The 15,981-nt window shown below is 42.3% G+C and overlaps 2 protein-coding genes and 1 pseudogene across 2 annotated transcripts; all 3 read right to left on the bottom strand.

Moving 5' to 3' along the window:
- Positions 1-4,323: 4,323 nt before the first annotated feature.
- On the bottom strand, positions 4,324-5,576 carry LOC141587116 (pre-mRNA-splicing factor PRP46-like; annotated as a pseudogene).
- Positions 5,577-10,035: 4,459 nt separating this feature from the next.
- LOC141587102 (protein pleiotropic regulatory locus 1-like) lies at positions 10,036-10,446 on the bottom strand. The gene has a single exon (XM_074408528.1). It carries the CDS (start codon positions 10,444-10,446, stop codon positions 10,036-10,038), a length of 411 nt encoding a protein of 136 aa, XP_074264629.1.
- A 1,811-nt stretch (positions 10,447-12,257) lies between these two features.
- LOC141587098 (E3 ubiquitin-protein ligase At4g11680-like) lies at positions 12,258-14,686 on the bottom strand. The gene is made up of 4 exons (XM_074408524.1): positions 14,304-14,686; positions 12,575-12,712; positions 12,334-12,466; positions 12,258-12,284 (listed from the first exon to the last, which is right to left on the bottom strand). Exons 1-4 carry the CDS (start codon positions 14,666-14,668, stop codon positions 12,258-12,260), a joined length of 663 nt encoding a protein of 220 aa, XP_074264625.1. The 5' UTR covers positions 14,669-14,686.
- Positions 14,687-15,981: the final 1,295 nt, after the last annotated feature.

The following is a 15,981-nucleotide window of genomic DNA, read 5'->3' as shown; positions in this document are numbered from 1 at the left end:
GACTGCCACATCGCTACATTTCTTCATGGAGACCACCGCTCTTGTCGGGAGGACAGTGTGAGCTGGCGTCTGTTTCTTGATAGCGTGTTACGTAGCGTCTACCACTTTAAGTGACTGCCGAAGCGTCTACTATTTGGGGTGACTGCGACGACGCTTATTTCTTCATAACGACTGCCGCTCTTGTCGAATCGACAGTGTGAGCCGGCATCGACCTCCTTCTTCATAACGACTGCCGCTTTTGTCGAATCGACAGTGTGAGCCGGCATCGACCTCTTTCTTCATAACGACTGCCGCTCTTGTCGAATCGACAGTGTGAGCCGGCATCGACCTCTTTCTTCATAACGACTGCCGCTCTTGTCGGTATGACAGTGTGAGACGGCGTCGACCTCCTTCTTCATAACGACTGCCGCTCTTGTCGAATCGACAGTGTGAGCCGACATCGACCTCTTTCTTCATAACGACTGCCGCTCTTGTCGAATCGACAGTGTGAGCCGACATCGACCTCTTTCTAGTGACTATGGGAAAAAGAACGTTTTGTTGGGAGACTTGGCCGATTTTTACATTAGATATAAAAAAAATGCGTCGGGGTGTCCACAGCCATTTCGGACACCTCCGCCGCTACACAAGGTCAACTAGTCCCCTAATGCCTTTTCAGTGGCGCTCCTTCCCTGTCAGCCGTCAGTCGCGTCCATGAGGTCGCCCTCCTGTTGTAAGGATGAGCTTTTCCCCCTCTCTGATTGCTTTGCCACTTTGAGGGATTGCATGTTGCATCCTCTGGCAGATACCTGAACGTTGACCACCTCGTCCTTCTCGTCCTTGGAGACGAGTTTATGCGCTTCCCCCCGGTCCGAGATATACATCAGTGTCAGGGCTCGGATGGACATTACCGCGTCGGCCTCGCTCAGAGTGACTCGGCCTATGAGGACGTTGTAGGCGGACGAGCCGTCAATGACGACGAACTCAGCTAGGACATTCTTAGCCGCATTCCCCTCGCCGAGCATTATTGCGGCGGTCCCGATTGCACCTGGGGGTACCGGCCAGCCCCGAGAAGTCGTACGGTGGATTGGTGCGGGGGCTTAAGTCCTTGACTTTCGGGGCATCGAGGCTAAGGAAGCACTCCCTAACATGATGTTTGTGTAGGCGCTGTGTCAATCGGGCACCTCTTCACCAGGTGGTTGGATATGTCCAAGTTGACTACGAGTGGGTCGGGCCGTGAGGGGCGATGACTCCCTCGTAGTCCTTCCTCCCAATAGTCATATCGGGAATGTCGGGGCGATCGCCGTGTTGGGCACAAAGTTGATGGCCCGATACTGACTCGTTTAGGTGCCGTTTGTGCCCATGAGCCGACCCACCGTTCTCGTTTCCCCCGATGACCACATGGATCACTCATATCCGTTGAAAAACGGATTTCTTATCGTAGCCGCCGCGTCGTCTTCCGGCCTTTGGCCACATACTTGTCGAGGCTCCCCTTCCGGATTAGCTCTTCAATGGCATTCTTCGATGCGGCGATTTGTCGATGAGGTGGCTCGGTGCAACCGTGGTACTCACAAGATCGGCTCGTGTCACCGTCTCCTTTTGGCTTGGGAGGCCGTTCCCACTTCGGCCCTCGTTCTCGCTCGGGCGAAGACTTGGCGGCCGATGCGACTAGAGGGGTTTTATCATGGTAATGCCTTTGGTAAAACGTTCCCGAACTCCCCCCGGCGCCCGCCGAGTCCTGCTTCCTGGCAGATCTATCAGACCGTGACCTGTTATTGTCACGGCGTTTCTCATCAGACCGTGACCCGTTATTGTCACGGCGTCTCTCATCCGGGTTGTCATCCCGGCGGCTCTTCTTTTCTGAGGGCTCGGCCTCGCTGGGGCCTACCCATGTCTTGTGATAGTCTTCCACCTTGATGGCCTGGTCGGCCATCTTCCTAGCGGCGTCTAGGCCCAAGCCCCCGTACTTAATGAGCTCGTCCTTCAAGTTTCCCTTCGGGAGGCCTTTCATCAGTGCGAAAGCCGCCAGTTCGGGGTTGATCTCCCGAATCTGCTGAACCTTGCCGTCGAACCTCTTTACATAGCTTCGTAGAGACTCGCCCTCCTCCTGTTTGATCGTTAGGAGGTCCGATGTCTCCACGGCCTTTCTTTTGTTGCAAGAGTATTGGGCTACGAAGGCGTCCCTTAGGTCGGCGAAACAATCTATCGAGCCGTCGGGAAGCCCCTTGTACCAACTTTGAGCCAACCCATGCAGAGTTGTTGGGAAGACTCGGCACCAGACCTCATCGGGCTGCTCCCATACCGACATGTAAGACTCAAAAGCCTCGGCGTGGTCGGTTGGATCACTATCCCCTTTGTATGTGATTGCCGGCAACTTCAGTTTAGTCGGCACGGCGGTGTCAAGGACGTAAGTACTGAGGGGCTGTCTGACCACGTGTCGAATGACACGCGGCGATCGGCTCCTCGCATTCCTAGTCCGGCTCCTCTCCTCGTAGCGGGAGGGACTCCTCCTTCGACTCGGGCTTCTTCTCCGACTCTCCTGAGTCGGACTTCTCTGGTTCCTCCGGGGTGTGCCTCGTCGGTGCTGCGGCGACGCTGTCCTCTCCCGAGTGCGAGAAGGACTTATGTTTACCACGACCACTTTGGGCTCCTCCGGCGTCTTGGTAGGGTCGGCTTCTCCCAGCGCTCCGTTTAAATTTCTTGGAGTCACGTTTTGGGCCCTGGTCTCCTGGACGGTTTCCGCGGCTCCCGTCGGCGTGACAGTGTTAGCTGTCGTACTCCCAATTAGGTCTAGGAGCATCTTCAGTTTTGCTACGTCAACCACCTGTCCCATGATGGTGACCTGGTTGGCGGGCGACGGCGTGTCTGGTATTATCGGCATACCGAATTCTGGTTGGATTACTCCACCGGTGGAGGGCTGCACAACTCCAGAATGGTGGAAAGTATCGTCTTGGCAGAGTGCGGTTTCGTCGGTCACTACTACCTGTTGTTGTTTTGACATCTTCTTAGCTTTTTTGGGTGGGTTTTTTTTGTGTTTTTGTTTTTGTTGTTTGGGAATGAATGTGACTAGCTTCTAGTGTCTTTTCCCCACAGACGGCGCCAATTGTTCCGGGTATAATTCCAGAGCAGATATTTGTTACCACTCGTGGCTCGTAGAATGATGTCCTTGCTTGAATCCTCCTTGCGGTCTCCTGAAACGATGAACAAACTGAGGGCTCGGCTTTGGCCGAGCGTACTCACTCCGACGCTCAAGTCAGTAAACTTAGAGAGAAGTTGTTGTAACTTGGCTAAGAGTGTATTGTAGAGAGATAAGGAAGATATTACCAGATGAATAGTGGTTATTAGGTCAATTTGTGGATCCTTTCCTCAATGAAGGTTGAGGAGTATTTATAGGCTTTTACCTTTTGTCACGTAGTGGCCAAGTGGCTAGCAGGTGGAAAGACCGTTCTACCCTCGGCCGATGGGCCTGTGGCAGGCTGGCCGAGGGGTCTTGGATATGAGTACGCGGACATGTGTCCCGGCTGGCTAGTTGTCTGGCCGAGACCTAGGTGACAGGCCGATGGTATGCATCGGCTAGACTGTCTAAGTTGTTGACTTTGCTGTGGATATCTTTGACCTTGCTCAATATGTTGACTTGGTCAGCGGTGCAGAATATGCCCCATCAAATAATTATGTCAATATAATTAATGTAAACATGGAAAATGATGAAAATATTAATTTTAAATATGTTTTATATTTTTAAATAGTACTTTTTTAATTTAAAAAATCGTTAAAAAAAGGCATTATAAATTATTTCTTGACCCGTATTCCGACCCTAACCCGACCCATATTTTGACCCGATTCGTAGATCTGATTCGGGACCCGACCCGTTTGACCCGATACGTATGTTTATATAAATGGATCTGTTTCAAGAATAAAAGTTAACTCAAGCGGTAGAGCTCTCTTATCTTTACCGTGACATAATGCACACATTTGAACCAGAAAAAAATATAAATGGTTCTGTTTTAACATTGTACGGAGTATGTATTTGTGGAAAACGACCTTATAAAAAACAATGTGAAAGTTTTTCCTTACCGGCTGAAATTAAGGATCCGATTTCAAAACCAATGTGAAAGTTTCTCGCTTTAGAGATCGGTTTTAGAATATCAAGTTTTAGATTTTCGCGATGACATGGTATGACAATGGTAGATGTTAGGAATGAGATTCTAAGTCAAGACGATATTTTACAGGTTCGTTTTTGAAGAGTATTTTAATTTTTTAATCAAACGTAACAAATTAGTTCAGAGTCTTCAATTCAGACATTTGAAATTTCAAAAACATGTAGTTTCTAATGTTACTCTATTACAAAAACTAAAATGAGACGGTTTCACATAATCATATGCTCGAGGATTATCCCTTCTCGGCCTAAATTTCATAACTCATCAACCTCGACGTCCTAAATTGAAAAATACAAGGTGATGATTCTACAAAGACATAAACAGTGATCGAGCTAAAATCGTCTTATATCTTTAGGAGGCTTGAAATCAAGAGGATGAGTTTCAGTCGTAGCCGTCTCATCCTGTTTCCACATCTTTATCGTCTTATCAGCTTCACAAGTCACCAGCCTTGTCCCGGTAATATCATAAGAAAGCGCGTATATACCAAAGATCGCATCCGGTGACCCCGGCGCACAATAGTCTGCGCTTCTTTGAAAATTATAACCGCTTTTCCAATCCCAAAACCACATACTTCCATTATCACCGCAGTCGCCAACACTCCATCCTTATTAACACCATCGCATTAATTATCGTCTTTTGCTGAGTCAGCATGTTATGCATAAACTCTCCCTTAGGCAGGGAGAATTTCTTAATATTGTCGGCAGACGCAGACGCAAACATATTATTCTGTCCTGGATGCATTGCCAAGGCTCGAACAGATTTTTTATGATGAGTTAGCGTTGTCATAGACTTTCCGTTTCTCAGATCCCAGAATTTAATAGTGGAATCGTGTGAGCCCGTCACAACTCCAGGATTATCCGTATCAGGACGAGTAAAGACAGAACAGACTGTGTTTTCATGACCAGACAGAGCAAAGACTTGTGTTTTCATCCGGGTGTCCCAGACCCGGCAAACAGAATCACGTCCTCCGGTTAACAAAAATCGATGTTTTGGATGAAGAGCGAGACAGTATACTCCGCTAAGGTGTCCATGAAACGAATGGATAACTTTATTTTGCTCGAGGTCCCAGCATTTAACCGTTTTATCATCGCCAGCAGAAAACAAGTAGGTATCAGTCTCGCTAACAGCGAGACCTCGTACTTGTCCGATATGACCTGTAAGTGTATGTTTCTGTTAAGAATAAATAACTACCTATTTATTCTTCCTTTATTCAATCCTATTTTCTAGTCTTCTCATTAGCTGTTAGTTGCGTCAATTGTATATCATAGTTGAGTCAATTGTAAATCCTAGATTCTAGCTTCTGTTAGCATAGATATAGCTATTAGTTAGATTGCTCCTTTACTATATAATCACATAACATGTAACCTAGTTCATTCACTTCAACATATACAAACTCTTCAATACTTTACATGGTATCACGAGACCTACGATCCTCACGATCATAAAACGCAAATCCCAAACCTTGTTCCGTATACTCGTCTCAGTCAGCCGTCTTCCTCTTTTTTTTTGCAATGGCCAACCAACACCTTCAGCTTGCCAATGCCGCTCAACCAAACTCACCCCTTACCCTTGTCACTCTCTCCAATTGTATCCAACTCAAGGATACGATGACTTTTCGTCAATGGCGTTTTCAAGTGCGCGCCATTATGAACGGTCTTCAGTTATTCTCTTATCTTGATGGTACCAATCCCGAACCACCAACGACTATCACTGTCGCACCAACTCCTCCTGCCACCGAAAATACCATTGAACCCAATCCTGCTCACTCAACTTGGTACCGTCAGGACCAACTTATTCTTGGTGCTCTCACGGGCACTTTATCATCCCCGATCGCTGGTCTTATTGTCAATGACAATACGTCCCACCAAGCTTGGTCCACACTAACTCGGACCTTTGCTAATTCATCCCGTGGTCATCGCCTTCAAATTAAAGATCGTCTTGACAATATTTCCCACACCGAGAACATGAGTATAACCGACTATATGACCTCCATCAAGGCGTGCACCGATGACCTTGCACAACTTGAACACCCTATGGACATCGATGATATCACGAACAAAATCCTCAATGGACTCGATCAAGACAAATATCGTTCCGTCATTGAGGCCGTTCGTGCTAGAGATACCCCGATAACCTTTGAAGCTCTCCACGAAAAACTCATTCAACACGAACTTCGTGTCAAACATAACCAAACTCCTGCTGCCAATACAACTTTTCAACCATCTGCTCATGTCGCATCTCACAATCGACCCTCCTACAATCAAAATCGTCCTTCTTACTCAGCCTCGAAACCCGCCTATACCAACACTAATTATCAACACCAGAATCGCACCCCCGCCCAATCCTCGAACCAGACCCAATCCTTCCCCAAACCCTACCGTGGACGCTGCCACTTTTGTGATGAGGTTGGACATGTTGCTTCGGCCTGTCCTCTTCTCCAAAAGCTCTACCCTAATGTCGTTTTTCCAACCCGACAAAACCGTGGACCTCGTCCTCAAGCTAACACTGCCACCCAATCGTCTACCATGCCTCCTCGCTCTTGGGTGGTTGATAGTGGGGCCTCTCACCACATCACCGATGACCTAAACACGCTATCCATTCACAACTCGTATGAAGGTCCGGACGATCTCCTCATTGGTGATGGATCGCCCCTCACAATCACTCACACTGGTTCCTTTTCTATTCCCTCTTCACAACACTCTCTTTTATTTTCTAATGTATTAGTTGTTCCAAAAATTTCTCACAAATTATTTTCTGTATCGCAATTTTGTCGCGATAATAATGCGTTTGCTAAATTCTTACCCGATTCCTTCTCTTTTCATGATGTTCAGACGGGTGCTCCTCTTCTTCACGGCCATCTCATTGACGGCATGTACCACTGGACTCCAACTCCGCCTCACGCACACATCGCTAAAGCTTCCGACAATTCTTCATGGCATCATCGTTTAGGGCATCCTTCCAATAAAATTCTGCATGTTTTGAATTCTAGGTTTAATTTACGTTTATCTGCTACTTCCGACCCCTGTATCTCATGTCATATTAATAAGAGTCATAAACTTCCCTTTTCTGTTTCTACGTTGCACTCGTCTGCTCCCCTTGATTTAATATTTTCCGACTTATGGATATCTCCCGTCACTTCCTCCGACTCATTCAAATATTATGTCATATTCGTGGACCATTTTACTCACTATATCTGGTTGTATCCGTTAAAACAAAAATCCGACACAGCTCTCACTTTTATTAAATTTCGAGCTATTATTGAGAAGTATTTTAATAAACCGATCCGCCAATTTTATTCGGATAATGGTGGAGAATTCATCAAACTTACTAAACACCTTCATACTAATGGCATAAATTTCCTTACCTCTCCTCCTCATACCCCGGAACATAATGGCTTTGCCGAAAGACGTCACCGTCATATTGTTGAAACGGGTCTCTCCCTTCTCTCTCATGCTCGACTTCCGTCTACACTATGGCCTTACGCCTTTTCCACAGCTGTATATTTAATAAATCGATTACCTACACCCACTTTACAACATCATTCTCCCTATTCAATCCTATTTAAATCCGAACCAAACATCCATAAATTACATAGTTTCGGCTGCTTATGCTTCCCTTGGCTCCGGCCATACACCCGTCACAAACTTGAACCCCGATCAATTCAATGCGTCTTTCTCGGTTATTCTACCACACAAAGTGCCTATTTGTGTCTCGACCCACTTACGTCTCGAGTCTACACATCTCGGCATGTCCGCTTCCTTGATAATCAATTCCCTTACTCTGATTTGCTTAACGTCAATAATGATTCTCAACTCATAAAACCTTCTGCCTGGTGCACTTTTTCTATTCCTGTACTTCATCCCTCACCAAACCCCTCCTCTGTTTCCCCTGCCACCTCCCCGTCAACAACTCATGTTGACCCTCCACCAGAGTCACCTCCAAACCGACCCAACTCTGCCTCACCCGACCAACCACAAAACCAATCCACCACAACCGCCCCAAATTCCCAACTCACCACGATTCCTGCTGCCTCTTCTTCTCATCACATTACTCGACTATCAAACAATATCCGAAAACCGAACCCGAAATATGCTAAACTGTCCTCTATTCCCTCTGCCTATGCCACTCCCACTACGGTTAAACAAGCCCTCGTTGACCCTCGGTGGCGAGCAGCTATGCAGTCCGAATATGAGGCTCTTCTTCGCAATGAAACATGGACTCTTGTTCCATCCGATCAAGCTCAAAATATCATCGGTTGTAAATGGGTTTTCTGTATCAAATACAATCCCGATGGTTCTCTTAAGCAACACAAAGCTCGTCTTGTTGCAAAAGGCTTCCATCAACGTCCCGGCCTAGACTACACCGAAACCTTTAGCCCCGTTATTAAACCCGTCACAATTTGACTCATCCTCTCCATTGCCGTCTCAAATGGTTGGTCTATGCGTCAAATTGACATTAATAATGCCTTTCTCCAAGGGACACTGACTGAGTCCGTTTATATGGTTCAACCGCCGGGATTCGCGGATATTAATACTCCCAATCATGTTTGTAAACTAAGCAAAGCTATTTACGGTTTAAAACAAGCACCGCGTGCTTGGTACACCGAATTAAAAAATTATTTTCTCTCCTATGGCTTTCGAAATTCAGTTTCGGATTCCTCGCTATTTATTTTCGACCGCACTAACATTCGTTTATTTGCTCTTGTTTATGTTGACGATATCGTAATTACAGGTCCGGATTCAAATGAAGTGGCTCGGTTTATACATGCTATTTCTACACGTTTTTCTCTGAAAGACTTGGGCCCTCTATCCTATTTTCTTGGCATGGAAGTAACTCCTACACAATCTGGTATTCACATTAATCAATCAAAGTATGTTTCTGACATTCTTGCTCGTTTTGACATGCTCGAGTGTAGTCCATCGAATACTCCAATGCTTTCACATCCTGAACTTATTCGTCAAGATCACTTACCTATCGTTGATGCTACGAATTATAGAGCTGCGGTTGGCAGCCTACAATATTTATCATTGACTCGGCCCGATATCGCATTTCCAGTGAACAAGTTAGCTCAATTCCTTACGCATCCGACCGCTACACACTGGGGGGCATTAAAACGTCTTCTTCGATTCCTGAAGGGCACTATTCATAAGGGTATTTCCTTTGCCAAAGACAATCCTCTTAATTTTCATGCTTTTTGTGATGCCGATTTGGCCGGAGATCATAATGACTATTTATCTACTACCGGTTTTGTTATATTTCTGGGTAAGCATCCTATTTCGTGGTCCTCAAAGAAGCAACGAGCCTTATCTCGCTCCTCCACTGAGGCTGAATTTCGTGCTATTGCGGACACCACTTCTGAGGTTCTTTGGTTACGGTCGCTTTTTACTGAACTACGAATTTCATTATTAAAAGCACCGGTTATATTTTGTGACAATCTCAGTGCTACAAATTACTCGGCCAACCCAGTTTTTCACTCTCGAATGAAACATCTTGCATTGGCCTTCCATTTTGTGCGTGAGCAAGTTAATCTCGGAACTATCCGTGTTCAACATATTAATGGTGATGACCAAATAGCTGACACCTTAACCAAACCTCTGCCAAGGCCGCGGTTCGACTTGCTAGCTTCCAAGATCGGCCTTACACTCCGTCCGTCCGTCTTGCGGGAGTGTGTTAAGAATAAATAACTACCTATTTATTCTTCCTTTATTCAATCCTATTTTCTAGTCTTCTCATTAGCTGTTAGTTGCGTCAATTGTATATCATAGTTGAGTCAATTGTAAATCCTAGATTCTAGCTTCTGTTAGCATAGATATAGCTATTAGTTAGATTGCTCCTTTACTATATAATCACATAACATGTAACCTAGTTCATTCACTTCAACATATACAAACTCTTCAATACTTTACAGTTTCAACTGTCCACTTGCTACATCCCATACCTTAATTGTTCGATCTGCTGAACCGGTACAAAACCAATTGTTACTTGGATCAAAAGCAACTGCTCTCACCCATCCTAAATGACCGCCGGTTATTACTCTGTAGATCTTCCATGGACGATGCCAATCTGGTCTTGGCCATCTACTTGAAACCTTCTCTGTAAGTGCAGACGTTGAAAACCGATCTGTAGAGCCAGAAGGAGTCGACAACGAGCTGGTTTGATCTTGATTAGTATCTTGGGGCTTAATAGACGGTTCAATAATACCGCCGTATTCCAATTTCATCTTGTGACTCAATCGTATCGTTTTGCTGTCATGACGAGGGGAGAAACAATCAAGCGAACGTTTCTTAAGGGATTGCGCCTCGACTACCTCCATTATGAATCGGTGTCTGTTGTGAATGTTGGAAAGATAGGTTTTATTGAGAAATTGCTGATGTCTATTTATACTAATACGAGAGATCTAGTTCGTTTCCTAATCTAAGTTAAGGAAATATACAATATTCACATGGGTAATAGTTTCCTAATCTAATACAAATATTTACAATTAGGAAGTGTAAGACATTAGGAAAGTCAGTATAGCAAGACGGAAACCCGTCTTGGTTTAGGAACTAGTTTTATTCCCGTGCAAAAAATGCACGGGTCGTAATAGCAGGCGCTATCATTAGATACATAAACATATAATTGAACGTGATTAAGCGTTCAATACCGTGACAATATAAATAGTCCATATTTGGAGATTTGAATATCAGATAATATACAACCGTATTTTGTTAAAATTATATTAAAGGTATTTGACATGTTAGACCCGTTAAATGTATGTAAAAGGGGAAATTGCAACATTTATGTAAATTGTGACATTTTAACTTATGTTTTAACATAAGCAATTAAAATAGAAATAAGAGATAGAAATAAGAAGAATTGACTTGAGAAGAGAAGGTAATTAAATAGTATAGGAGATATGACGGGGTCCACATGTAAAAATTCACCAGCCAATCAAAAGCCAAGAAAAAACTTGGCTTTTATAGTTAAGACTGTTATATATACCTATATATATCCAAAAGATCATCAATAAAAAGTTTGTTAGAAAACAGCAAGACTATTGCCATTTGCCAATACACACAAAAAATAATGGTAATTGCTAAATCCTACACAACCTTTTACTTAATCCTACACATTTTGTAAACTTTTCCACAATTACCTTGCTCTAATAAAATCTCACTTTTCCCCTTTTCCAAAACCTAATTAAAATTATCCCAATTTTTCAATTATGAATTGTAGATGGCAATTAAACAGATAATTACTTCATTTTGTTGATTAGATTTACATAAATTTCGATCAAATGATTTGTGAATTGGATTTATTAACTTTGTGGGTCAAATATAATTGATGAACTCCTCCATCAATTGAATGTATAAACATTGTATTTTAATCTAGGTTTGTTCAAGGGTGGGCACTGTGGTGGGGCGTCGGCAGGGCGGAGATGTTGCGCCAGGGTCTTTACAATACACACAAAAAAAAAAAAACGGATGATCTACACCAAAAAACACAATACACACAAACAAATTAGCGAAAAAAAGGTCTTTACAATCGCACAACAATTACGTCTCTACACTCGGTCACTACTTGGTTAGCATTCTTCCGTATGATGTTTTTGTACGTCAACAGAGGACAAACAGGTTTCGGGAGTAGCCAATTGTCGATTTGAACACGGTTGGAATGGTGGCACGGAATTTCATGGAACTCTCTCTAATTCTCTTGTTCCGAAAGGCAGTTAGCTCACACCTACAGTTTCAAAAGACATTATGACATACATTACTCTATTTCACAAAAACTTAAATGAGACGGTCTCACAATACCAACATCAATGTCCTCAAGTGAGAAATTAAAAGGTTATAGTTATCACGGCCTATAAGAACATGTCGTCTGGTACCGAGTTTCAATACCACCCTCTCTAATGCAAAATACCTTTAAAGAAGTAAAAAAACAAAGGGTGCTAAAAAAAGACTTACAACATTCTCTGCAGGAATAACATGTTTAGTAAGTGAGTCAGTGTCGCTGTCATTCATAGATCCATCTGGTGATTCCTGAATTGCACCTAGCCGCGAAGTAAAGTTCCTCCTCAACCTCGCCATTAGATCCTCATTTGCTCCATTCTATTTGTCAAAACATACAATCATACATAAATATCTAGACATGAATAAATAGTCCTTGCACCTTTAAAAATTAGAAAATAACCGATGAATGAAAAACACGAGCAAGCTACCTGATTTGGAATGCTACTTTCAGTTGACATTATTAATTGTAAGCAACAGTAGCAACCAACGCAAATGAAGCATGACACAAAGGCGAAAATCACAACAACGAGCAGATCAAGTGCCAAGAATATTACAGTGGACCTGCGAAAACAAAACTTAATTACTTCAGTAAAACAGCAACAAAGACAGTGTACCAAAAGGAAATTCGTGTAAAAGCGACTGATGACGACAAGACGAAGAAAATATTACCAGAATAGTTTCGGTGCATCATCTGCTAGCGATTTTCCACCAGAGAACATCCAGTATAATCCAACTATCCACCAAATTATGTTGAGCACAATGTTTACTGTGTGTAAACACTTTGATACACGGCCAAGTGCCGTTTTCCTAAACAAATCAAGAAAGAAATCGACTTATTTTAAATTTTCGGAACATTAAACGTAAGGAGACGATCAAATAATGAAGTTTTGATTAGGAATATTCCACAAGATCACAAGATCACAATAATAATCCACAAGATACAGAGCATGGTGTAGCAAAATTAGCTAGAACTAATATCGAACATTGCGAGACACTCACTTTTAATTCACGGTTTTTCGAATAGTTTCTAATAGATGAACCATCTCAAACAAAACCTGATGATTGAGGCTTAACTATCCCTATCTACTAAATGAATAGGTATTTTCTTACTTTTTCCCTCCAAAAAGCATTTCTTAAATGAGGAAACTAATTACAATTAAGCATTCACTAAGGGTGTGTTTGGATCGAGGGTTGTGGAGGGAAAGGGAGGGGAGGGAATTGGAAGGATGAGAAATCCATTGTTTGGTTAGTAAAATGAAGGTTCCATTTCCCTCCTACAAGGCAAATTATTTTCCCACCAACATAGGCAAGATTTGGAGGGGAAATCACATCCTCCATTCTCCCTCCCCTTCCCTCCTTCCCCCTCCCCTCCCTTTTCCTCCTTTTTTCCTATCCAAATAAGGCCTAAGGGTGTGTTTGGATGGCAAAAGTGGAGGGAAAAGGAGGATAGGGGAAAGGAGGGAAGGGAAAGGGATAGAAGGGGGGAGGGGACATGGGGTGTGGATGTTTGGATATAATTTCCCTCCAAATCTCTTCTATTGTGGAGATATTTTGATTAGACTTGGAGGAGGGAAATTGGATCCCTCCAAATCTCTCCCCTCCATTTCCCTCCACCCTCAATTGCTATCCAAACAAGGGATTTTAAATTTCATACTCTCCCTCCTTTCTTTTTCCTTCGAACCCAATCCAAACACATCCTAAATTATTATCTTTTCATTAAAATTAAAATCTTTTCATTAAAACTAATAATTATGATCTATTTCATTAAATTATTATCTTTTCATTAAAATTAAATTCTTATCAAATTATATAAAACAAAACTGTAAATCCTATTATTCCTTGTGTGGCAAAAAAAAAAATTGAGAGAATTTTTAAATTGAAATCATTAGTTTTGTGGTATAAGAATATTTTCTCAAACTAATGTACAACCACGAGAAATATGAACAATTAATAAAATACAACTATGGAGTATTATATAAGAAATTTGCTAAAAATTAATAACTTTATATATACCGTGTATTTATTTCACGGGGTCAAATTAGTTATAATTATTCATATCACGCTCTCTCACTCAAATGTCTATTGAGCTTGAAGAGTGGTTAGTGCACATGCTCCCCCCTACCGTGTGCTGAAATTCCACATCGTAAATTATTGATTAGTTATTGAGGTTGTCAGGATTCGAATCTGTGACCTATGTGGCTATGATCACGTTGGCTCACAAATTCACAAATGTTGACTTTCCGGCCTAAAATATATCAACGTTTTCCCGGCTTGAAATTTAGGGCGATTCTCAGGGTTGACTTATTTTACACAGATCCGATCTGAATAAACCCGAACGCAAACAAGACCGAAAAAAACGGAACAAAACAATGATCATACATTCATGATTCATACATACCTGGTATTTTCCGGATCCAATATAGTAGCCTCCCAAACCTGTCTCCGGTTCGAATAATCAAGGCAAACACAAACCATACGAAGAACACGCAAAATTACAAACCCAACAATCCACACCCGAAGCGGAACCTCTGTCGTTTCACCCTTGCTCAATACCGCTAAGACAACAATAGCGACCGATACAATAATCGTGCTCCAAATCAGCTCAAAGATTAAGGACACCGGCTCTGGGCGGCAGCTCGCTGGCCTTGCCAAGTCAGCTATGCATCCTCCTCCTAGTGATCGGTGTATATCGGTGTTCGTTGAGCTGAGAAGCGGTGCTGCCGTGGTGTCTGCGATGGGGTTAGTAGTTTCGGTTGTTGACATTTTAGAGGGAGAAAATTTTGGCGCTGAATTTAGTGTTTGACTTATTATATGCAGATTTTTCGCGGTTTTATAGAGCTGAGAATCGGTCCAAGACCGGACCGAAAACTTTCAGTCTTGAACAGGATCAAACCTGGAATATTTTGCTCGGTCCGGTCTTGGACCGAAGTGGACCTAACACTAATTTTTTCACTATTTCGTATACGATAAATTACATTTTAATTCCGCTAAATAAAATGTATTTAAATAATTAGACGACTCTTTTTATAAAAATTATTGACAATACTAATTTATAATGTCTTTTGAAGAAGATAAAATGTTAATTTGATTCATAATATTTTAATAATTAGTCTTTAAAAACATGAAATTTGGTTCATTCGGTCCGGACTTAAATTAACCGGTCTTGGACCGGACCGGACCGAAGACCGAAATAGAAAAAATGAGGACCGAGGACCGGATCAGAATAATTCGGTCCGGGTTTGGTCCAGACCAAATGATCCGGTCCGGTCCATTTTTCCGATCCGGACCTGAATTAAAGTACGACAATGGTAGAAATATCGGGTTTTAGATTTTCGAGATTACATGATATGACAATGGTAGTTGTTGGGAATGAGGTTCTAACTTAAACAAGAGATTAATTATGGATTTGTTTGTGAAGAGTATTTCAATCAAGCGTAAAGAATTATTTGAGACAGAGTTAATTCATGGATGTTTCCTATACATATTTTATTACCGTATATGAACACTGCGCGATTTACGTCATGTTTCATGGTGCCTGATTTGCCGAGCATCTCTTGAATTCTTAATTAGTCAATTCCTCATGCTTTTGTCTGTTCGTCCATCCATATTGCCTTACTTTTAGAGGTCAATGATTTTCAAAGACTATTTTGTCCTTAGTTGTGCAATTTGTTCACCATAGATAAACTGATAAAAGCAAATTGTTTTGGGCATGTTAAATCAATCTTGCTTACTGGCTAATACTATCATGCGTTTTTGACTAAACTACGACTCAAATTTGGGCTTGCTAAGATTTTGATTCAATGTATTAAATTCTTTTTGATGGGTTGACTTTAGCTAGTAGTGTTTTTATGTTGTAAAGGTTGTGGTTTCTACTTACGGGTAAAACCTTTATCACAAATTAATAACTAAGACAGTTAAGTATGTTTATACATATGATATCATGAAATTGCATTGAATCTGATCAATTGTGTTTTTGGTCATTAAGATATTTATATACATTGAGCAATTAGTATATAGACTAAAGTTAATTTTTAATGTCAAGTGATTCAAAATTTTATTAGTTAGAGAATAGCCAT

Source organism: Silene latifolia, chromosome 6 (genome assembly GCF_048544455.1).
Source record: "Silene latifolia isolate original U9 population chromosome 6, ASM4854445v1, whole genome shotgun sequence".
NCBI classification, from domain to species: Eukaryota; Viridiplantae; Streptophyta; class Magnoliopsida; order Caryophyllales; family Caryophyllaceae; genus Silene; species Silene latifolia.
This window is presented reverse-complemented; position numbering and strand designations above follow the sequence as displayed.

Bases quoted from the DNA above. Each gene is read 5' to 3' on its own strand.
- LOC141587102 (XM_074408528.1), bottom strand. From the start codon at position 10,446: ATGGAGGTAGTCGAGGCGCAATCCCTTAAGAAACGTTCGCTTGATTGT.
- LOC141587098 (XM_074408524.1), bottom strand. From the start codon at position 14,668: ATGTCAACAACCGAAACTACTAACCCCATCGCAGACACCACGGCAGCA. The intron at 12,467-12,574 runs GTAATATTTTCT...TTGTTTTCGCAG, and splicing joins GATGCACCGAAACTATTCTG to GTCCACTGTAATATTCTTGG. The intron at 12,285-12,333 runs GTAGCTTGCTCG...TAATTTTTAAAG, and splicing joins AAAGTAGCATTCCAAATCAG to GTGCAAGGACTATTTATTCA.